Source organism: Nycticebus coucang, chromosome 4, assembly GCF_027406575.1.
Source record: "Nycticebus coucang isolate mNycCou1 chromosome 4, mNycCou1.pri, whole genome shotgun sequence".
NCBI lineage: Eukaryota > Metazoa > Chordata > Mammalia > Primates > Lorisidae > Nycticebus > Nycticebus coucang.
The window spans coordinates 44423684-44447709 of record NC_069783.1 but is presented as its reverse complement, the minus strand read 5'-3'; the positions used below and the strand labels follow the sequence as shown (position 1 = coordinate 44447709).

The window sequence follows — 24026 nt, the reverse complement described above, 5'->3', positions numbered from 1 at the left end:
CCAGGGACGTTCCCAAGGATCATAAAAGGACACAAAATGGAAACGATTCTCAGGGAGAACAAATATGCTACTTCTGTGGACGGCAGGAAGGCAAGGACTAGCACACAGCACCAGCAGGGACAAACAGTGGATTAGGAGGAGGAGAGGACAATGTTGTATGAGAGAATTCCTTTTCGTTGGGATGTAATTACAGTTTGCTACAGGAAAGTGTTATAGCAGCAAGCCTAGGAGACATCAATTTCAGAATCCTAAAGACAGCAACTTCAAGTCTGTCCATCCCTACTCACACCTGAAAGACTCAATGGCTTCTTAGAAGGAAGAGTGATGGGGGTCAGAGACAGTGCTGCAGGAGCCCCAGGTGGGCCTGGTGTGACAGTAACAGACTTTGATCATTGTGTCTTCCGGCCTGCTGGTCACCACACTCCAAACCCCTTTGTCAAATGTGGCCTGTGGCACTGCCCATTGCCCTCAGGTATTCGGAGGGCAGGAAAGGCCTAAACCCAGCTAGGGAGGCAGGAAAGGCCTAAACCCAGCTAGGGAGGCAGGAAAGGCCTCCACAGAGCCCCACAGTGGGGCATTAGAAGAGGTTTATATCTGTCTTACTGTTGAAAAAATAAGTTTGTTTTCTGACAAGTCTGCCATTGTAGAACATGTCCGGAAGGTTCTCCAAGGCTGTCTCCATGTGCAGGAGGATGCCTACAATACTGTCCATGTCCTTAGATGATGAAGACAGCAGTGAGGATGCTGCATTCCCAGGATTTGAGGACTTCAGAGCCCATCAGCTCAGTCACCCAGCAGTTTTGCAGTGGGCTTAAACTTTACAGAATCTTCTAGCCGTGTTTTGCTAGTGGATTATCCTCTTCACAGAGAGGATATTTAGAAGACGGTATAAAACGAACAGATACAGCGATGGGGAAGGGTCTCAATGTTCACGAAGCCTTCTCTCACAAGAACCCCAGCAAATCTCCCTAAAACATTTCCTCCGCTTAACATAAAAAAAAAAAAAGAGCTGTAAGAGTTTGATATTTTCTTACAGTTTCCTTTTCCTGACTCTCTCTGTACAGGATGATGTAGTTGTTTACTTTAAGGCTCAGGAGTCAGCCAGCATTGTATGAACAGTTTTCCCACCCAAAAAAACCCATAGTAAGACAAACTCCTCTCCACGATGTTTTAGCAATTAGCAGACCATGACCAGGCTTGCTCGCACTCTCGGTCTAGGACCTGCTTCTTCTTCCTGTTGGAGGAGCCACAGCCTGGGACTGGGGGGTGCAGGAAGACCTACTCCATGTCAGGCGTGGTGTTGTCAGCAGGGGAATTGAACAAACCGGATCACCGGTCCCACTTGCATGCCACTTTCCTGACTCCCTCTGCTGTCTGTCCCATATGACATGAAATCCTGAACCTCAGCATGCTTATCCATAAAGTAGAGGAACCATCCAAAGTGGGGGAAAGATGAAACCACACCTGTCAAGTTGGTGACATGTTACCTGAGGCAGCCCTCCTGGGATGGTAAGCACTGGGACAGTCCCCCCACCTGCTAGTTGTGTGTTTTGGGAAGACGTCATTCTCCTTCCATGTCTCAAGATATTTACCTCCTAGGGGCATTGCAAGGATTAATCAACATACATAAAGAGCCTTAAAAATGACAGGTATGTAGTTAAGTGCCATAAAAACATCGGCTGCTATTATTGTTGGCTTATGGAAAACATTCTATAATTGTGAGCTACTAGTGATGGCGGCAAGGAAAGCTGCTGCCTCCAACTGGCGGTGGGGACAGGAGAGGGCAGCACAGCAAGGGCCATGCCCCCACAGAGAATACACCAGAATCCAGAAAGAAAATGTACATCTACAGCTTAAAAGCTGATTTCATTTATAATTTTGTAGATGAAAATGGAAGGATACCTATGATTTTCATAATATAAATTGCCAAATGAAATGTTCGCCTAAGCTACAAAATACAGCTAAAACAATGGCTGAGAAACACCAAAGTTGTGGCGATGGGAAAGATTTCTCCCCTACTCAGAGCTGCTTGTTGAAAGAAGCAATCCTCAGCCTTCCTCCCAACTCTTAAGTGGAGGGTGAGTCAGCATTTCTGTGGGTAACCCCTGGTCTTCATCTCCACTGTGGCCTTGGTCTTGGATAAAGGATAGATGGGCGGCGCCTGTGGCTCAGTCGGTAAGGCGCCAGCCCCATATACGGAGGATGGCGGGTTCAAATCCGGCCCCGGCCAAACTGCAACCAAAAAGTAGCTGGGCATTGTGGCGGGCGCCTGTAGTCCCAGCTACTCGGGAGGCTGAGGCAAGAGAATCGCTTAAGCCCAGTAGTTGGAGGTTGCTGTGAGCTGTGTGAGGCCATGGCACTCTACCGAGGGCCATAAAGTGAGACTCTGTCTCTACAAAAAAAAAAAAAAAAAAAAAAAAAAAAGGATAGGGACTGTGCTTTATCCTTCCAGCTAAAACCATATGACCAGTCGCCATACTTCCTGTCCTCGAGACAGACCTCACTGCCAAAGACAACAGAAAATCAAAACTTTAGTGGCAAGGCACAGATTTTTATTAAGGGTGGAATTGCTTTAGGGCATATTCTTGTTTAAAATGTTAATGACAGTTTAGATACTTTTGTGTTCTTGTCCTCCCGTTTTATTGCAAAAAATACCTACAGACAAATATATGCAATGTACCTATGCATTTTAAAGATCAAATAAGACACACTCCCTTTTAGCTGTGACCACCTTGACAAATAGAGAATGGCTGCTGGTCCTCTGATTACAACACCTCCCCCACCCAGGGGTAACTGTGATGATTTAGACTTTCCTTATAATCATTGCTGGTGTTTTTCTTTATGGCTTTATCACCTGTGTATTTACCTCTCAACAACATATGGTTTAGTTATGTCTGTTTGAGGACTTGGTGGAAATGGGACTATCCCATACGCATCTTTCTGGGACTTGCTTCTTGGATCACTGGTCTGTATCTCTCCTTTTAAATTACGATGTAAGGCACATGGTACACCTCCTGGGTGCCAGACAAAATCACGACAAGGACTCTACCTAACAAATGTAAACATGGTAACCTAGTTGTTTGTACCTTCGCATTAATCCGAAATAAACAAATAAATAACCAGCTCTGATGATGTGTCTCTGTTCTGAAGCGGTCTTGTTTTCATTTTTTTTTTTTTTTTGAGATAGAGTCTCACTTTGTCGCCCTCAGTAGAGTGCTGTGGTGGTCACAGCTCACAGCAACTTCAATCTCTTGAGCTCAAGCAATTCTCTTACCTCAGCCTCCCAAGTAGCTGGGACTACTGGCTCCCACCAAAATGCCTGCTTATGTTTTAGTTCGGGCTGGTCTTGAACTTGTGAACTCAGGCAATCCACCCTCCTCAGCCTCCCAAGTGCTGGGATTACAGGTGTGAGCCACCACCACCTGGCCTTTGTTTTCTGTTTTAAGTGTCCTTAGGGTGGCACCTGTGGCTCAGTGAGTAGGGCGAGGGTGGTGGGTTCAAATTGCACCATATACCGAGGGTGGTGGGTTCAAACTGCAACATACACCAAGGGTGGTGGGTTCAAACTGCAATAAAAAAATAACTGGGCACTGTGGTGGGTGCCTAGTCCCAGCTACTTGGGAGGCTGAGGCAAGAGAATCACCTAAGCCCAAGAGCTGGAGGTTGCTGTGACCTGTGACATCACGGCACTCTACCAAAGGTGATAAAGAGACTCTGTCTCTAAAAAAAAAAAAAAAAAGTGTCCTTAATAAGTATCCCTCAGCCATGCCCCCTAAAATATCATGACACATCAAATGAACCAATTCATTCTGTTCTCTTAGATTCAAATTGTCTGTGGAGTTTAGGAAAGTGTGGCCAGTTTCTCCCCTTTTCAATCCAAATATTTCCTCATATCAAAGTGATATATTTGGTAGAGTTATAGATGAAAGAAATGCATTGAAACACTCCAAAGAATACTATCTTCCAGATAAGGTAACTTTTTCCCAAACACTATATATATTCCTAATATTTTTGCACAGTCTTTCATGTTTCTTCCCAGTTTTGTCCAACTGCCAACACCACATTCCCCATTCTTGTCTTTCTTCACCTGTGATGTCCAAGTGTCCCTTTTTGTGGAACTGGGATTTTCAGTTTTACATCTCTATCTTTTGAATAATCTGCAGAGCTTTTATAGCCCCTTAACTTTGGACTCTCCATCTGATAAATGCCTATTTGTTTTGCTTTTTGTTTTTTTTTTTTGGCCAGGGCTGGGTTTGAACCCATCACCTCTGGCATATGGGACCGGCGCCCTACTCCTTTGAGCCACAGGCGCCGCCCTATTTGTTTTGATTAAACAGGGTTTTTATTCCAACGGACCTGTGAACTGTTAGCACCATTTCCACAGAGAAGGAAGGAGTGTTTGGATATCTGCAGTTTATGCTGAACTTCGTGTCATCAAGATTTTGGAATTGATAATTAACTCCAGGAGCTAAACAGAATCCACCCTTCCCAGGATACAGATGCCCAAGAATCACGGTTTTAGAGCTGGAAGCATCTATCATGTTCAGTTTTTGGAAGTCCTCAGTTTGTTCCCGTCCATGGCATTCACAAGGCTCTGACTATGCATTTGCCCAGTGCCTAGGACACTCTCTCTTCGAGGTTGCCATAGCAATGGGCTGATTCTCCCCCCCACCCCCATTAACGTGGTTTAAAGCAGCAGAGATCAACACTGGCCAGACAGCTGGAAGGGGGGATCTGAACTACATGAACATCCATATCTGTCTTGAACAGGGGTTTATTATCCCTTTTAACACAGTATTATAACCCCACAGAGCCAATCTCCTTGATTCAGAGGGAACCTCACCACGGTGCTCCCGTGGGGTCGGTAGTACCAAGGTTCTTACTCCAGTGACAAAGTCCTTCATTCAAGAGTGTCCCTGAAGGAGCACCTCGATGCTTACGCCTCAGATTTCTCCATCTGTAGGAGTATACAGGCAATTTCAGCCCATTCAGCTCCCTCCTCTCTCTCACTTTCTAAAATAATTTCTGCCACACATGCTTTTATACCAAACATTTCATTTTCTGGCTCACCTATCAGCCATATCTCCCTGGATAGACCAGCAGTTCTTGGCATACTGGTACTAGATCAAGACATACCAGGTATCAAAAAATACTGGCTGTCTAACATGCGCTAACGTATCTAACATAACTCCCCAGGTGGTGGCGCGAGTTCCAGAGGACTCGCCTTAGGTCCTGCTCCTCCAGAGCTACTGTTTGTGATGCTCCGGGTTTTGGTTACTCTGCCAAGCCTTAGCCACCACGTCTAGCAACACAAATGGGCCTTGCCAGCCCAGGGACTTTTCTAGTGAATTCTTTCATGAACATTTTATACTAGGAGTTGGCATTTGTAAGGTGAACAATCAGACCTAAATTTGCTTTTTCAAGTCACATTTTCAAGTTTTCTTTCAGTGGAGGCTGCTTATACTTTGTGAAATTTGTCTCCAGATTATGTACATCAAAAAATAATTCCCAGATCTCTAATACATTCTCCAAAAGGAATAAAACTTGGGGTGAGTTATATCATGCAAGTATTTCAACATTAATGATAATATATTTCTTTTGGTTCTGTTGATGTTTTTAGCGTTAATGCTGCTGAACCTAGAAAATCTTCATAAGTTAGGGCTTCTGTTTGGATGTATGCTATTACCTGAGAGGAAGATTAAAGAAACAAAAATGGGCATGGGTTGGGTAAATGGTGGCCAAAACATTTAGAACAAAGATCATTTTCCCCAACTACTCTCATCTTTGGACTGTTACTGCACCTTACCCACTCCTGTTTCGAGATTAGAAAGGCCATGAATTTCTCAGGCCCAAGTCCAGTTGGCTTGACACTAAGAGCCAGAGTCAGGTAATAAGCTTAGTTCCCTAGCAATCTGCACACACGTGTTCCGATAAAATGGGTTACCAACCACTGATGAATCCTAAGTGAAGGCCACATTGACTCAACAAGGGAGTTAATTTGTACCTCCTGACACATTGAGGGGACCAACTGAGAGAATTCTCTTTGCCTGTGATGTGATCATTCCTGGCATTCTCCCTAGAAGGTCATAGTAAAAACAAAATGCTCCAGTGAGGTCAAAAGTAGATGCTTCAACTTCCTATTGCGTCTGCCAAAAAAAAAATCCCAAAACAGGAAGCAGAGGGTCTGTTTTTCCCTCTATTGCTTTCCCAACACAACTCACATTGCCTAAAATACCACCCATAAAGAGTTATCCCAGGGTACCCTGGGCAACACACATAAGTAGTTCAGTCCCCGCATTACAAATCAACCAATCGCCACGTTATTTACACCTTGGTCTTTCCCAACACAACTCACATTGCCTAAAATACCACCCATAAAGTTATTCCAGGGTATCCTGGTCAACACACATAAGTAGTCCAGTCCCCGCATTACAAGTTGCCATGTTATTTACACCTTGGTCTCTTGGGAGTTTGATTTGCTGTTCAGTCCTCAGGAGCCTAATCTACCCTGGGCATTTGGACAAAATAAAGTATCTGGAAGTCAACTAACTGGATTTGAATCTAGGCTCTGCCATGTCTAGCTGTGTCACCTCTCTTTGGAATAAGTCCTACCTCAATGGGGTTGATTTGAAGATCAGTTCACTTAATACACATAAAGTGCTTAAAAGTGAACCTAGAATAGAATGAGTACATGTAAGTTTTTGCCAAATAGAAAGCCAAGGCGAGCCTCTCTCTGTACAGGCTACATCAGCAACCTGCAAAGATAAACCACTAGGTGTCAGGTTCATCCAAGATGATCTTCACTGGAACCACGAACCTCTTCTTTCCACCTTGGGGAGCCAGTCCCAATATGTGAGCCCTCCACTCACACACCCATGACAGGCAGGAGACAAAGTGTTTGCCAGGAATTCCTGGGAATCTTGTGGGCAAACACAGGTATTTGGAGAATCTATGGTCTGGTGATCCCTGTTTAAGCTCTGGGTCAGGCAGTCGGAAGGAAGAGTTACCTAACTCCTAGGAATCTACAACCAAAGATGTGATCTTCACATTAGCCAGTTATAGCTCTAAATTTATGAATAGTTTAAGAAACAAAAATAGTTTAAGAAACAAAGCATTTATCTCTTAGCTGGACATAACTTCTGGGAATGGGATCCTACTGACTAAGCCTTTGTGAGATGACCAGACAGGCCAAGGGGTTGGGCCATAGAGGTACTTGATGACAATGAGGGCTCAGGCTGGGTGCCAAAAAATATATGCACATTTTTTGTATTAAAATTATAATAATCACTATATACCTATAATGTTTGTTATCTCGCTCCCTCTGTGTCTTCCCACATTTCTTATTATGACTGAGGAAATCGATGCCCAGAGAACTATCTCAGGGCAATCATCATGAGTGGCAGAAGCCAGGGCTAGAAGCAGAGTTTGACCCATGGTCCTGTCTTTATGGTGTCTTGTGTTCCCTGTAAATCAATATGGCATACACGAACACAAATAGCCAAATGGGCTTTACCCACCACCTGGCAAGATCTTCAAAGTCAGAGCATTAGAGGCCAGCCAGGTTATCTAAAGTATCTAAGACCACTGGAACAAGTCCAGGTTATATGAGGAAAGCCCGTCACTTCAGCTGAGTCATCTCAACAGGGAGGCACAAGCTTCTCTACAGAACACCCCATGTGACTTTCCCTATAGAAAACATCAGACCACTATCAAAATTCAGCCTGAGTCTAAAAATAGACACATAATAAAAGGTAAATCCTGAAATCCAATAGATGACAGGTGTTGGGGAGACATGGCAGGTCTGACATCAACCAAGAGGAAACTGGCTTTGTTTGGGAGAGGGTTAGATAACTTGGACCTCTAGTTTTAGATTTCAAGATGAAACTTTTTATTTAAATTGGATCATTATGTACCTATTGAACTGTGGGCAAATGACACCTTATGAGTTTATAGATCACTTAGGTAACTGACGGCAATCTAAGTTCTTGTTTCTAATCCGTTCAGGGCTACACAATCAATATTCTCTGGAGCGCTAAATGGGATGATACTTTTGCTTCCTTCACAAGCAGGCCAGCCTTTCCAGATGCAGAGGGGAAATCAGCCACGCCAATTCTTCCTTCAGAAGTTCTTCCCTACTCCTCTGGGGACTCCTGGGCTATTTTGAAACATCCTCCTCACAGGGATCTATGCTTTTCATTTCTCCCATTAATCCAGGCTACATAGACTTGTGCTTTCTAAGTCCTCATTTCACGGAATTGTCCTTTACTTGCACTGTAAGTCTCAACTCCTTGCCTCGCACTTTAGGAAATCCCCAGCTGACCTAGAACCTCCTTGTGACGTTGTCTTCCTCACAACTCACTGCAGCAGGCCTGTCATCATGCTCCCTGAATGAGGGGTCCACTCCTGCAAACTCCTTCCTCCACCCACCCCCAGCAACCACCCTGCAGAGCACATTCCTCATTCGCCCCGATGCACAGTGGCCCTTCTCTCCCTTTAGAGGGCAAAGGTGGGGACTGCTGGTCGGAATCCCAGCTCTGTGAATTAACTGTGTGATCCCAACCAACAGCATATGCTTCTCCGAGTCTCAGTTCCTGCATTTGGCCAAAGAACTGGCAACAATATCTATATCCCACGGGACTTACGTGAAACTTAGGAAATTGGCTCTCAACCACTGTGCATGAGGCTGGCCATATAGCAGGTACTCGACCAACAGAGAAGTCTCTTTCCTCTTTAGCACATAGCACCTTTATTCTAAGTTACTGTTTGATATAAATTGTGTCACATCTATCCCAGTACCTGCCCCCTTATCCTAAAGGCAACTGAAAAGGTTCTGACACAGAGCAGATCCCTTGATCCATGGAGTGGCACCCCAGTCACATTGTCACAGGCCCCTGTGCCTGCCAGCAGTGGGTCAGAGGCCGACATATCTTACGTATCAGCGGGCACTTCAGTGAACAATCCAAACAAATTATAGACAGCACTGTTGCAGAATGAGAAATGGAACTGTTTCCAAAATTCCATTGCTACCAAGAATGTGCCTGTTTTGCTAATGGAAAGCTCCAGGAAATGATGCCTGCACTTATGCATTAGATTGTGAGTAGATTAAAAAAAAAAAAATCAAGATTCACTCCAAACTCTCAGTGGAAATTGTAATGGCTTGACTCCTCCCTCCCCCCAGCCAAGTGAAATCCTTTCTTCACAAGTCAGCATCCTTGGAATACTAGCTCAAGAAGCAGTTGGAAGTGAGAGGGGCTGCTGTGCTGGGAGGGGAAGCATTCAGGTCCTCCTGCCACGGTGCACACAGTGTCCAGCTCCACACCCACACACACTGTAGCAACTGAGGCACCTCAACAAAATCTAATTTGAAAATGAACAACTTCACAAGAATGAGCAAATAGTTTAGGAGGATGGGTAAACATGCGTAGGGGTGTAAAAAAAATAAAAACAAAAACAAAACCTCACTAGCCAGACATATACAGTAAGACCTTCAATGTCACCAATAGGTTCTCAACTTGAAATGAAGTGACATATCAGGAAACCACTTTTACCACAGGCTAATTGATATGAACAAGAGTTAAGTGCCTAAGGCACAAAAACATCAAGCTTTTAAAACGTTATTTAGGATACTTCTAATAGTAAAACTGAAATAACACTTCTAATATTAAACATCAAAGTCAATATGAGAGCCATGCATTTAAAAACCATTAATAGAAACAGACAAGAGTATTGTTTACCCTCTTATTCGGGAGCATGGGTGGCTGGAGCCTGTGCTGGCAGCTCAGGATGCAAGGTGGGAACCTGCCCTGGCCAGCACGCCGCTGGTCACAGGATACACTGGCACATGCGCAGTCAGGCTGGGGCTGTTTAGATACCCTGATTGATCCAATGTGCACAACTCTGAGATGTGGGGGAAAACTGGAGCTCCCGGAGAAAATCCACAAAGATGTGGGGAGAACACGCAGACTCCACACAGATGGGGGCCCTGCCAGGGAATCAATTGTTGCCCCTCAATGTTATAGCAAACTGACATTATTCAAGGACCTGCTGTGTGTGTATATGTGTGTATACAATGTTGAAGAAACTTAAATCTTGATTTATATTATGCTATTGTCAAATAGGCTATGAAGAAGTTGTACTCAAGTTCATGGTACCGAGAGTGAAACATAATTAGGAGGCGCGTTCATTCTGTGGCAGCAGCAAACACCACCCCTGGGCAGTATGGGCCCCAGGCACCTGGCTCACTGCTGGTATCAGCTCCACAGGAAGCCAGGCACTCCTCAGCGCCTACTGTCCCCAACACAGAACTTCTCTACAAGAGGCCTTCAGATACCGTAAGGGCCCAAGAAAATCACTCAGTTGAAAAATATTTTGTGAAAAGGAAAATAGTGATACTATGTTACCAGGGGAAACAGTTTACCAAAATATGAGCAATTTTACAAGTACATACATATGAACAGATACATTAAAAAAAAAAACTGAAAATATACATATCGAAATGTTGGTAACAGTCACTTGCATTCTTATTTTCTTTTAACAAATGTTCTTTGTGATTTAAAAACATCAAAAAAAATTTTTTGGAGAGGCTAACGGTTTTTAGAGAATAAAGCACTGAGTTTTGGGCACTAGATGGAGGGCAGCATTGGGAAGGCTGTGGTGCAGTGGACATGCTCCCACGAGGCTTCAAGTTCACGAAAACAGGACACACACCTACCTAGAGTCCCCACCACATCCCTCACATGTCCCCCACAGGGTGATGGTAGGTGCTCAGGAACCAATGGCTGAATGGAAAACCCTGATCTGGCCGTTTGGGGCATAATGCGTGAGCCCACAACCCCACCTCCCCACTTTCGCCTTTTCTTCTCCCTTCTCTTAACACTTTCAGAAAACAGAAACATTTCCAGAAATGGGCTGCCAGACTTGGCTACTCCTGCCAGCTTAAGGGGCGTTTTTTTTTTTTTTTATTCAGTCCTAATTTTATTGAATCCAAGCAAAACAGAGCTGTCACCCTCAGACTCCACCTGGGTGACATTAAATGGGGACTGAGGAGGGGGGATGTGAAGGTGAAGATGTGAAGTAGAGAATCTGAACGGGGGAAGAGCTGGAGGCAGAAAAACTATGCTCAACAAAGCCTATTTGATTCTAGTCTGGATCCTATCACAAACAAGTTCTAAGACCTCCCCAGGCCTCAGCTTTCTCATCTGTAAAAAGGAGTTACCACGAATGATTAGGGAAATGCAAATCACAACCACACTGAGATCCTACCTCCAACACATCAGAATGACTACTATCAAAAGCCCAGGAAACAACAAGTGTTGACAAGGTTGGAGAGAAATCCTAACACTTGTGCACTGTTGGTGGGGATGTAAAACAGGGCAATGTCACAAGGGAAAATATTATGCCTCCACAATGTTCCTTTACAAATGAAAACTACAGCTGCCATACGATCCAGGAACCTACTTCTAGGTATATAGCCAAAGGAATTGAAAGCAGGATCTTGAAGAGACATTTACACTCATGTTCATGGCAGCATTGTACATAGTAGTTAAAACACGGAAGTTAAAAAGTCCAGCCATGGAGGAAAGCATAAATGAAACATAGTCTATACCTACAATGGAATATTACCCAGCCTTTATAAGGAAGGAAATTCCGACATATGATACAACACGTACGAACCTTGAGGGTATTACACTAAGTGAAATAAGCCAGTTGCAAAAACAAATCACTGACCCTACTCCTACGAGGTGCTTTGTGAATCACAGTGACTGGAGAATCACTGTTGCCGGGCCTGTGGGCGGGGGCACTTAATGAGGAGTTACTGTTCAATGGCTACAGAGTTTTAGTTTTACCAGATAAAGAGTGATGGAGATGGATGGTGGTGATGAATGCGTAATAATATAAATGCGTTTAATACTACTGGAGTATATACTTAAAAACTGTTAAGATGGCAAATTTTGTGTTGCATGTTTTCTACCACAACAACAAAAAAAATCTGAAAAAAGGGGAGTAACCACACCTACCCCACAGAGACATCATTAGGCAGATGACATATGAATGAAGGCATTTTTAAAAAGCGACTGTCCTATTCAAACACAAGTCTTCCTTACATGTGAAGAGGTTACGTGAGGCAGTGGCACCCAGATGGCGAGCCAACCGCGTCCCTCTCTGTCCCCAGGGAAACTCAGCCACCGTTTCTTCTACCACATGGAATGAACGTGCTTGTGCTTCAAGACCTGGAGAAAGTCCTCCTGGCTCCATGAAGTCTGGTCTGAGCATGAAAACCTGTGATGTCCCTGCTCGGACTGGCCAGAGCACTCCCAGCCCCTCATGTACAACACTATCACTCCACAGTGGAGCATGTCCTCCACTCCCCATAGTGCCACCAAAGGCCCTTCCATAAAAGTCTCCTTATGCCCTGCAAGGATTTGCACACCACTGGCACTCACTAAAGACGTGTTAACTGCTGATCAGAAAAAATGGTGTGGGGCTTGGAGGTTCTGCAGAGTAAGGCCATGGAGCTCCCCAGTGTCGCCAACACAGAGCCTGAGACCTCTGACAGGGACCACCATTTACTGAAATCTGTAACAAACTACTGAGGCCATCTCCACTTGAAGTCTGTTACTGGCGAGGAAGCCGATTTCCAGTTGGCTGCCTGACCCACAACCCAGCCACTGTGAGGAGCACTCTGTCTGCTCTCGTGAAGCACCCACCAGACCCTGTTGCAAACTCTCCGTCCCCTTCAAAGTCATGCTGTCTCAGACAAACAGCCTGCTCATACTTTACAATTCAATTGCTTTCCCGGTTCTTTTGGATTTAATCTGGCAAAACCATTTCTTTAAAAAAAAATTGAAAATCTAGCAATGGCCTGCTGTGTTACTTTGTTTTTTACATTCGTGTTTGCTGTTTTGGGAGTTAACGGTTGGCCAAACATTAGAGTTCCTTGAAACTATACTTTTCCCCTTACTGTCAACAGCCCTTTTCTCAGTGGTTCTCCCAACTGTTAGCACGGATTATTAAAATGCACTTGGACAACGCCTCCGGTTGCTTTTTAAGGATTTTTCCACACGTCGTTTTCCCCAGGGCAGTGAGGGAGGTTGGCCAAGGGAGATTCTCTAGGAGTTCACCCTTCGCTTCCTTTGCAGCAAACCCCTCCAGGATTTGGCTTCCCAGGCCTGGCAGGAAATGCCAAAGGGTGGGGGAGGGGAGGACTGTGTGGAGATGAAAATGTTTAAAGAGGAAAAATCAGGGGTGAAATTATTCAAAAGAGGTTTTGTGGGATCCTGTTGGAGAGGACGGTTTCAACAGTGGGGGATCACAAATACAAGATGCTTCTCAAGCCACGTTTACTGATGAGGGGTTAGGAGGTTATACCGACTTCCACAGATGCAGAGAGCGCACAATCCAGAAATCCAGGAATTTCTTTCCCGTAACTTCAAACACGAAAGCAAAAACCAAACCTGCCTCTTAGTGGCTGTCCTATTCCTAGTGATTTAGGGCTTGAACAGGAAGCTGGGAGAAGCTGTTTCTGAAGGCACTTCTCCCCTCCACCCCAGAGCAAGCCCATGACTTTTACAGTCCAGCCGCCCAGCAGGAGGCCCCCAGCGTTATCTCTCAACCAGCAGCTCATCTCTTGCAGGAATTCCTCACCTTATTTTCTGAAGGCTCCTCCTTTCTCCCTCTCCTTCCTTGCTGTGATTCAGAATGATCATTTCCTTGGAAGAAGTGAACACAGAATGAACTGAGAGTTCTAGTCTTGGAAAAAGAGTAAAAATGTGGAAATAATTTCTAGACTTTCGCTGCTATCTCTTTGCCCCTACCCTCTTCCAAACGCCATCTCTGCTTCCAGGTCCAGGTTAGTTTCTATCTCCACCAGGAAGAGAGCCTTCCTGACTGTCTTCTGCAGAAGTTATCACTCATGGGGCTCCACGGGCAGAGCTGCCACGTGGTAAAGTATCACCTCTTACATGTCTCTCCCCACCAGACAGCAATCTCCGTGAGTTCCCAGTTGGTGTGTTTGTGGCTCTGTAGCCCCAGAATCTAGCATGGTGTTTGGCACCCAGTAGACGCACAAGACTACTGGAACCATAACTTTTTAAAAAAAAAAAAACACAACTGTAATGAGAAAAATACGTTTTCTCGTGAGTAGTGTCAGTTAAACACTACTGACAATAACTTAATATCATCCATTTAAAAGTCATCTGGCAGTTTTAAATACAAAAATGTTAGTTTCTCACCCATATCGACAGACTTAATTCTTTACACCTATGCCAGTTTCTCATAAAGTAAGAATCATGTTCAGGGTTTTTCAGTGGCAAGAGGGATGCCCTGGGATGAATGAGGCTATTCCATTTTAGCTATAATCAGAAGTCCCTTATCTCCTTTTCTGGACTTAAGTCTTGACAGAGAATTAAATAGAATTTGTAGAACACCCCACTTGGCTCAGGCAACTTTAGCATCCCAAAGAGCTCTGGTCAAACGTCATGATTTGAATTCGACTGAAGTTACAGTTGCCAGCTTCATTTATTGGCCTGTCTGCCTTTTCTCACTAGGCATAGGAAAGAAAGATGGGACCACTTCACTTGCTTTTGTCTGTCCAGATCCCACAAAGAATACCCAGAACACGCAAGCTGAGAGCAGTTATACTCAGCACGGAAAAGCCCAAATCACTCTTCAGCTGCAACTCGGTCTTCCAGTGGGCTGCAGGGACCAGATCTAATTATGCCATCGTGACTTGGGCACAAAAAGCAAGTGACGTCTTTACCTAACAAATGCAATCAGTGTAACCTGGTTTCTTGTGCCCTCAAAGAATCCCAAAAACAAAACAAACCAAAAAAACCAAGAGACGTGGCTCCAACTTTCCTTCCTGTGTGCAGTGAGAGTCTGTAGGATGCCAATGGGTTTGCAGATCACCACCACTGGCTGCCATTTAAGATAGGGCTCCTTTCACAGCACATGCTTCAGAGTCCTGCCAGGCAACCTGTGTGTAGGGCACGGACCGCAGTTGTGTGCAATCTCTCAGAAAGTGCTCAGAAGAATGTTTCCAACAGGGCAGAAAAATAAAGGCTCACCTAATAATTAATTAGGTGACAAATAATTAATTAGGTGACAAATTAGGTAACAAATAATTAAGCCTGACTTAACATTATTGCTGCTCCATGTGTCATAATTAAACGCGAATGAAAGAAATCTTAATAGGATGGCAATCTGGTCTTTGTGTTCCTTAATCATGTATTAGAGTCTTACCTGAAACCAGGTTTAGAGTGGCTCAGAGGAACCACCCTTTCTTTTAGGAAAAGTAAAACTCAAGCAAGACCAATTTCTATGGCTACTAAATCCAGCTCCCATTTCCACCCAAATCCTATCTAAATCCTCCTTACCTTTCAAATCACGGCTTGAGCCCCTTCCCCGCATGAGACCTGAACTCAGCTTTGTGTGCTGTTCTCTGCGCTTGTGGAAGTCAGTATAACCTCCCAACCCCTCGTTCAGCAAACTTCTCCACTTGCAAAGCATCTTCTTTTTCGCTGATAATTCCACACCCAGCACCTACCTCAATTAGGTGAATAAGAGCTGCCTTTTAAAACCACTGGCTGTCATAGAAAAAATTACTTTTTTATTTTTTTGACCAGGGCTGGGTTTGAACCTGCTACCTCCGGCATATGGGGCCGGCACCCTACTCCTTTGAGCCACAGGCGCTGCTGAAAAAATTACATTTTTTTAAAAAAAAAAAGTTAAGTTGGGGGTTTACAAGATGATTCTTCATAAGATTCCTTTCATAAATAAGTTAAGATCCTTCAGTGAGGTTGAACCATGATTCACTTAAGAAAAATTAGATGAATATACATCTGGTGTATAAAGCAAAGTATTCTACTAAATAGTGTTGGTGTAAAGTTCCTCTAATAAGTGTGCCTACAAAGTTCCTTCTCTCCCCACCCTCACTCCCACCCCAGCCATCCATACCCAAACATCCACATCGGTTGGATCACTGTTCTACTTTTAAGGAAATCCACGGTGGCATTCAATAGCTTTTTATACTCCCAAAGCTACCACCCACTGAGGAACCTCAGCCCGACCATCCTACAATGCAGGGAAGAGAGCAATGGTGACACTGAAGATATCCGCCCCCCCCCCATCCGCTCACTCACCAGGCTGACCTTCAACTGTAGCTTCCCAAGATCCACCATGTTCAGGTCCCCACAGGATCCTCACAACTAGACGGAGCCCCTCCTAAGATGCTGGCCCTCTTGGCAATGTGTCCAAAGACGGAAGCCAGGGCAGCTCCCTGCTGGGAAGCCACCTCTGACAGAGAGAGATGAGAGCACCTTCTGGGGGCAGTGGGTAGGAGAGTTTCCACACAGTGGAGATAGTGACAGTGCAACAGTGCTGGGTCAGACACAAGATAGCGACAATGTGGTGTCAGAAAAGGCCTCACTTGCCTGGGAGTCCCAGAGGAGGGATGAGAGGCCAGGTCAGATTCTGCCAACAGGAAGTTTTTGTAGACAAAATGATTTTAACTTCTCTGAAACCCAGTTTTTAAATGCGTGCAAAAAAAGAGAGAGGAGAGAGAAAGTAGAAAATGTGGCTTTGAGAAAATCTTTTAAGCCGCTGATTTTGACAGTGAGCATCTCGCAGGTGTGAGGTGCTGTGACAGGCCCCATGGAAGACAAAAGCATGGAGAACACCATCCATCTCTTGTTAATCCAGTATTAAATTGCAGTGGAGGAAAGAAAGTGGACCCAGTCCCCGAATCTGTATCATGTTGAACTCTGCATCTAAATAGGGCTCCCTGAGGAACATTTCATAGACAAAGAAACACAAGTGCTGTTCAAGGATATCAGAGTGATTTTTAGGTTTTCAGAAGATATTTCCGATTCTCCTGAGAAATCAAAGGGGTAGGAAAAATACCCCATCAGGTCAGTGTTTCTCAGTGTGGAACAGGCATGGGGAGTGTGAGAAAGAGATGGGGAGCCTGGGATCAAATAAGTTGAGAAAAAGTAGATTAAACAAAGGTAATTTTTTTATTCCACTGAAGGTCTCCTCAAGGACTCCAGTAAACAATGTGTTGAGACTCTCTAAGAGAGGTCCAGACTGCAGTGATCAAGGACCAGAGAGTCCCTTTTTACTTATAGCTTCTCAAGAACCCAGCTTCTCAGTGTTCTTGGAAATACCCTTTGAAAACCGGTGTACTCCAGAGACTGTCCCCTCCCCAAGGTCAGGGGCTGGGACTGGTTCACTCTAGCACCTGGTATGGCACATGGGAAAGATTCAGTGAAATATAATAAAATAAAAACTTGCTGCCATCCAGATGAGTTATCACTGACTTCGGAGTGAAAATACAGGCCCTCAAAATGAACACAGACAGGTGAGGTTATGCCCCGGTGAGGTTATGCACCACCACCATCTGGGCTCCAGATAGGCACAGGCAGGAGCCTCAGGGGAGGTTGTCTTTCCTTCTCAAGAAACCAAACGCTACAAATCCATAATGATCCTCAAAGACTAGTGCCCCTTCCCAAAAAGGATAGTAAAAGCTTCACAAAGAATGTTGGCATTTCTTTTCTTGTTAACAAGAAGGAACAAATCCCTTATGATACCCATAGGCCAGGCTGTTCTACGGTGTATAGATTTTCTTTGTTTCTTTATTGCCACCTTCTGGTTCTCCTAGGCACCTACATGGTAAATTTAAAACGCCACCTCATATTTGTATTTCACTATGAAAGTTGAAGGATTTGGTCACATCCTCATATGATATTACACGGGTTAGAAGAGATTAGGGTAGCCTTTACTCTTTTTCATTTGACCTGAAACTAACATAGAATTTATTAGTAAGTGATTTGATGAGTGCTAGAAAGTTAGGAGTCTGCAAAGGCTAACCACATCTGTTGGTTTTTCCAGTGAGCAAACACTATGTTTTAGCTATTTGGCTTTGTCCAGCTATATTTGCAAAGAGGCCTTTCTACTGCTCACTTCATCCCTTCACAAGCATAACCTTGAGTGAAAAATTCCATGACCTTAAAGAAGATGAGGCTGTTCAAATACACCTGATCTTTAAGGGCAAAATCCATTCCACTTTACAAAGTCTTTCAGAAAACAATGTAGAGGGTCTAAAATCGATATTTTATCGGATAATTAAGATACTATAATGCCCTCCACAAGGTCACCCCCAAGATGGTTCTTCCTAAACATACCTTGGTCTGGAAGCAGCAATAGAGTTGGGTTAGGTACGGGTGTTTCCGTGCCAGAGCCAAAATCCTCTTCTCTGTCATCGTGCAATCCACATCATCATCTTGAAGGATGACATCCTTCTTCAAGACTTTCACAGCATATACTTCATCTTTGCCCTTGAGTTCCGCCAACATGACCTGCAATCAAAATCACCCCCATCAATCCATGCACGCATAAAATCAAAAGAAGAAACACAAGATTTATACCCAATACTTTAAAAACTGATTTTTCTTTAATTTTGAATACTATAACAACATTTAAAAATGTTTAGAAAAGCTAGCCCTTCTAATATATCTACTATAATTTATTTGTTTTTAATCTCTGGCACAGTGCCCAGGCATAGAAAAGAAGTTCAATGCACATCTGTCCAATGATTAGTCATATGCTCATGTATTCTTGTCATAGCTACAATGTAGTACAGCAAATATGGTAATTATTTTTAACTGAACATTACTTTGTATTTCTCTACATGTTCTCTATCATTACCATGGTTGCTTATGCTCAGTTCAAAGACATATACTACAATTTAGTTAACCACATCCCTCAAATTAGACACGTAAGTTATATATAATGATTAAGTACCGTAAGTAAGTAGCACTTTGTATTTTGTACGTAAAGTGTTTCTATTTCTTTTGGACTACATCTTTACCATAGAAATCCTCAGAAGTAGATTAAAGGTTAAACATCTTGCACATTTCCTAAGTTATTTTCAGAAAGGATGTGTGATACAATATGCCACTAGCAACACACAAGTGTTTTTCCTTTCATGGCAATTTACCAACATGGAATGCTTTCCATTGAAGTTTTTTTTTTTTTTTTTTAACTCATTTAATAGGTATGAAATGTTAGCCCAATGCTGTTTCAACTTGCAATAAAACTTTTTTTTCCACCTAGGCTGAAGGGCAGTGGCACCATTTTATCTCACTACGGCTTTCAGCTCCCGGGGGCTCAAGTGCTCCTCCCGTCTCAGCTTCCTAAGTAGCTGCAATTACTGTTACCAGCCTTTGTGCTGGACTCTGGAACTTCTTACGTATTTGTTTTCTATTTCTTTTTATGTAAATTATTTGTGTCTAGTTATCTGCTGTTATATTGATTTCTTGCAAATTTGTGTACATATGATAAATAACCAGTCCTTTATTTTCTGAAAAGATTTCACCAAGCCAGTTTTATAATATTTTTTTTTCTATTGAAAAGAATCATTTATCTTTAGTTGAATCTGTCCTTGTTTGCCTTCTGGTTTCTTCTATAGCTTTAAAGTTGGAAACACGATTCCTCTTCCAGAGAACTAATTAACAGTTTCTATTTTCTTAAAGTGTTCCTATATTTGACAGTTTTGCACTCATTCACCCACAAATGTCACAAGTCTTTCTCTTTTAAAATAACTCCTTAGTACTTCAGGGTGAGTTGTCAAAGCTAAAAAGCAGCCACTCAGAACCTTGCAGAGGGAGTTGGTGATGATAGATAACCTACAGACTCTTGGCCGCCTGCGTGTCATAAGGACTTTAAAAATTGGCTCAAGCTTTGGATGTGGTTTTTCCTAAGAAACAACCTCCACACTCCAGAGCTGAAGTTCCTATCCTGTCTACACTATATGGAAAACTGGAATCTGAGTCTGCTTGTTTCCCTTGAATCTCGTTCAAAATTAAATCAAATCCTGTTCACATCCCACGGTCATGCCCAGCCAGAGGACTGGGGTCTAATTTAGTCAGTTTCTAAGGAATGTGATTGCTTCAGCTTTTACTATTTAAGTAAACGCCAGTTACCCTCCTGCAGTAGTGATCTCAGGATGAGATAGGGGCAGGTGAGCAGGGCTGAAAACCAGCTGGAATGGCCCACAGGCTGCTGCTTTCAAGAGTGCAGCACACACAAGGGCCATATGACCCAAGGGAGCTGCTTGGTCCCCAGGTGGGGCCTTTCTGCTCCAGGAGGTCACAGCCAGGCACAGCTTTGAGAAGAGCCATGGAGAATCAAGGAGGTCGGGTGAAAAACCAACCAGCTTCCTGGCTCTCTGCCCCTTTCTTCTTTCTAAAAAGAACAGGGATTGTTTTTTCCATCTCACTCAGTCATCAGGATGGCCAATTACCATTAAGGCTTTACTGAGCACACTTGGAGCCATAACCCCCACTATCATGTTTGTCTCCGAGGGGAGCAGGTATGGAGAATGGCCCTAAGGGCAGAGGACAGGATCCAAGCGTGATTGGATCCCATTCTCTTGCCACATGTGGAAGATAAACAGTACATTCACTGTCAGAAAAGCTGTTAGATAACATTTAACTTCCAGAGTGATGCATGCTAAGATTTGCTTTGAACCCAAAGTTCACTGAGGGCAGAGATTCCAGAGTTCATTTTCAAAGTCTTCATAATAAAATAGAACAGAATTTCAGATGCGTCTCTGAAGGGGGGAAGAAATGCATTGTCACTGGCATTGATGATAGAATGTGAGCATGTTTGTATATGCTGTCAACTTTTTCTTTTTTTTTTTTTTTTTGGAGACAGAGTCTCACTTTGTTGCCCTTAGTAGAGTACCATAGCGTCACAGCTCACAGCAACCTCCAGCTCTTGGACTTAGGCGATTCTCCTGCCTCAGCCCTGAGTAGCTGGGACTACAAGTGCCCACCACAATGCCCGGCCATTTTTGTTGTTGTTGTTGTTGCAGTTTGCCCGGGGCCAGGTTTGAACCTGCCACCCTCGGTATATGGGGCCGGTGCCCTACTCACTGAGCCACAGGCGCTGTCCTGCTTTCAACTTTTTGAAGTGCTTTTCCATCTACATCTCACTTGATTCCTATTCCCATTTAACAAATGGGAAAAAAAAAAAAACTTAATTCTAAAGAGGTTCAATAACTAAAGTCCCATAACTGGTTGACAGTTGAGCCAGGGGTCCTATCTGCTTGGTTCTCGGCCATTTCTATTCAACAAGGAAGGAAAACATAACCCAGATGAAAGGCTCTTCTTTTAATCTTAGATCAACCTGCTCAGGCATTGCCCAGGGACAGAGAAAACTAACAGTTCCTCCCCGGTGCACCACAGACCTTGCCAAAGCTGCCTTTGCCCAACACCTTGATGAAGTTGAACTCATCCAGGCCCAGGCGCTTGGCCTGACCTTGCCGGACTTCCCCGTTCTCACCAGGGCTTGCTAGCTGCCCGTCAGCAGACGACGCTGCCCGAGGTTCCTCCCCTCGGTTGTCGAATGACAAGGCCTTCCGGATGTTGTTTTCAAGTTCTTTTATTTCTAGGGCCAAGGGCAACAAGATACTGCATTAGTGCACACCCCGTGAGCCCTTCCCATCTCAGGACTCAATCCTCAGAATCTCAACCTTCTGTCTGGTTCTTCATGGCAACAGACCCAGGTGGCAGCCCTGTGTGTTCCTTTCTTTGTTCAACACATGCTCATCAGCCCCTAACGTACAGTGGGGGTCACTGTGCAAAGAGGAAGAGGACACAGTCACTACCCTGTCCTCGTAAGCTCCCGCAGATGGCCCTGGACCTGGCCACCTCTCTGCCACCCTCTTCGCCTGGCAGCATCCTCCATTTCTTCTAAGTGCAGCCCAGGAAGCTGGGCCTTCACTGGAACTCAGTGGGGCCACATAGGCAGCAAGGACCCTCCAAGCGTCCTTTGGAGATGAGAACACCTACTCAGATACCACTGGTGATATAATTATGTCAACAACTGAGACCAGGAGCCTTCTCACCTTGTAAAAGGTCTTTACCTGGCCTTGTTGCTGGGTTTGTTCTAAATACTCATCTTACACAAGATTATCTAACAAAGTGAGCAATGGGCTGATCGTTAACCAAAGAATTGCTTCCCAGAGTGACATGATGCAGACTTATCTCTGACAGGGAGGGAATTCCTCAGTACAATTTCACAACAGTGAGACAGTCTTGTGCCGCCTCCAGAGCATGTGACCTGAGTTACCTGGGGGTGATAACGCTGGGTGATCCTCTGCCCTTTTCTATTTGAAAGAGCTTTACGGTTAGCTATTCATTCGCCAAGATACACATTTCTGTGTAGAAGTGGGCATTTGAACACAATCCAATTTTAAAAGATTCTCATGAATTACTGGGATTGCAGAAAGGGAACATAGACTCTTAACCCTTGGGAATTAGTATCAGGAGTGAGTAATCACATGCCGCTTGATAGAAAGATCTTCAGCTTCTTCTCACAAGGACAGAACCCCCTGAGGGCTCACTCAGGAATTTCGGAGATCTTTCTTAGATCTGGAGTTGGGCTGCTCTGAGATGAGCTGGGGCGGGAGATGGGTGGCAGATTCTGGGTCCATGGATATTCCTCATACCAGTTCATCAGTTAGAGTTATCACTCTTAACTAAGGTCATCTTTAATCTCCCCATAGAGCTAAACATCAAGGCAGAACATAGGTATGTGGGACACTAAAGCTAGAAGAATGTGTTTTTCTGTGTGTTTTTGCAATGGAAGGAAGAGAAATTATGTCCTCTATACTGTGATAATGCCAAGTCTTGCTAAGAGGGCTTTCTCAACCACTTGTGCACATCACCACTGGGAAATACCCGTGCCTGTTGGCCAGGCTGAGCAGGGCCCTGAGAGGCACTCTGTTCTGCTATGGCCAGACAGCACATAGGGCAGAAGCCAGGCTTACACACCAGGGTCTCCTCACTCTTGCCTGGGTTCTCTGGACCACAAGACCCTGCCTCTTTGAAGCTCTCAAAGCAGGTATCAGCATCAAAAAGGGAAAGAGGAAAGTGCCCACACTGGCCCAGAATAATATCTTCAAATTTGCAGGCCCCAGAATGCTGCCAGGTTACTTATGAAAAGGTTAAATCTCTTTTGGAATGAGGTAGAGTATAAAGACACAGAAAATTAATTTTAGAGGGACTGAGACCAATTATTTTGTAGCATCAGAACTAATAGATGGTTCCTAAAGTTGCTTTATTCACTACTGGATAAGAAGGGCTGGGTCATATTGGTGACTTCCAGGGAGGGTTTGACAGCAGGAATTCTGATAGTAGATCCCTATGCCAGGAGCGTATAGTCTCACTCTTGCCATTGACTCAGCTCATGACATTGGGACAAATCTTCCCAACTCTCACACCTTGCACTTCCCACCCTGTTGGGCAGTAACGGAGTGTCAACACAGAGTGGATGTCATGGTAGAATGTGGGTAATGAATACAAAACGGGCAACAGGAAATCAAGGCATGACTCTTACGCTACTGTGATTGTTTCTGTCCTGCACAGGCACACAGCCCTTCCCAGTGATGTCTGGTACTCGTCATCAGAGCAAAATATTTTAAATGTGCAAGCCCTCCTCGCCTCACATTCTTAGAAGCCTGCAGAATATTACTATGCATATCACATCTGCAGAAATTATCACTACTTTAAGCATCTTCCATCAAAAGGAGATGCCCTGAGCTGAGCTGTGGAGAGAGTCAGGTCTAGAGCTGGTTTCCTTCCCCCTTCTCTCAATCTCTTTTCCAGTTTCATTTTTCTAGCCCCACCCACCCAAATGCCAGGATAGGGGATGGTCAGGGAGAATGTTTCCTAACTCAACCTGATCTCAAGTTTTGGGTATGATAGTAGAGGTTGTCAAACTCAGCTCAAGTGAGCAGGCTGACAGGTCTAGGGCCAGATACTGAGCAGAGAGCTAAGGAAAGAAGGTGAACCCCTCTTGCTGCCTTATACCTGGAAGCTAGAAAATAGGCCAAGGAAAATAACACATCATAGCATCACATACTCTCTAACCCTGGTCTGGAAGGAATTTTAAGGCAGGCATGGCCATTTAGTGCCCATCTCCCAAGAAATTCTTGTAGAGTGAATAATTATTAAACCAACAGG

At 44.2% G+C, this 24026-nt stretch overlaps 1 protein-coding gene across 2 annotated transcripts in view; it reads right to left on the bottom strand.

The window, feature by feature from the left end:
* Positions 1–24026, bottom strand: part of PRKCE (protein kinase C epsilon) — a 551144-nt gene that overhangs the window by 150758 nt on the left and 376360 nt on the right. For both annotated transcript variants that reach the window (XM_053589740.1, XM_053589739.1), the window contains exons 9-10: positions 21248–21447; positions 18180–18353 (exon numbers count right to left, since the gene is read on the bottom strand). In XM_053589740.1, coding sequence (XP_053445715.1) covers positions 18180–18353; positions 21248–21447 — 374 coding nt within the window. The remainder of the gene's footprint in view (positions 1–18179; positions 18354–21247; positions 21448–24026) is intronic.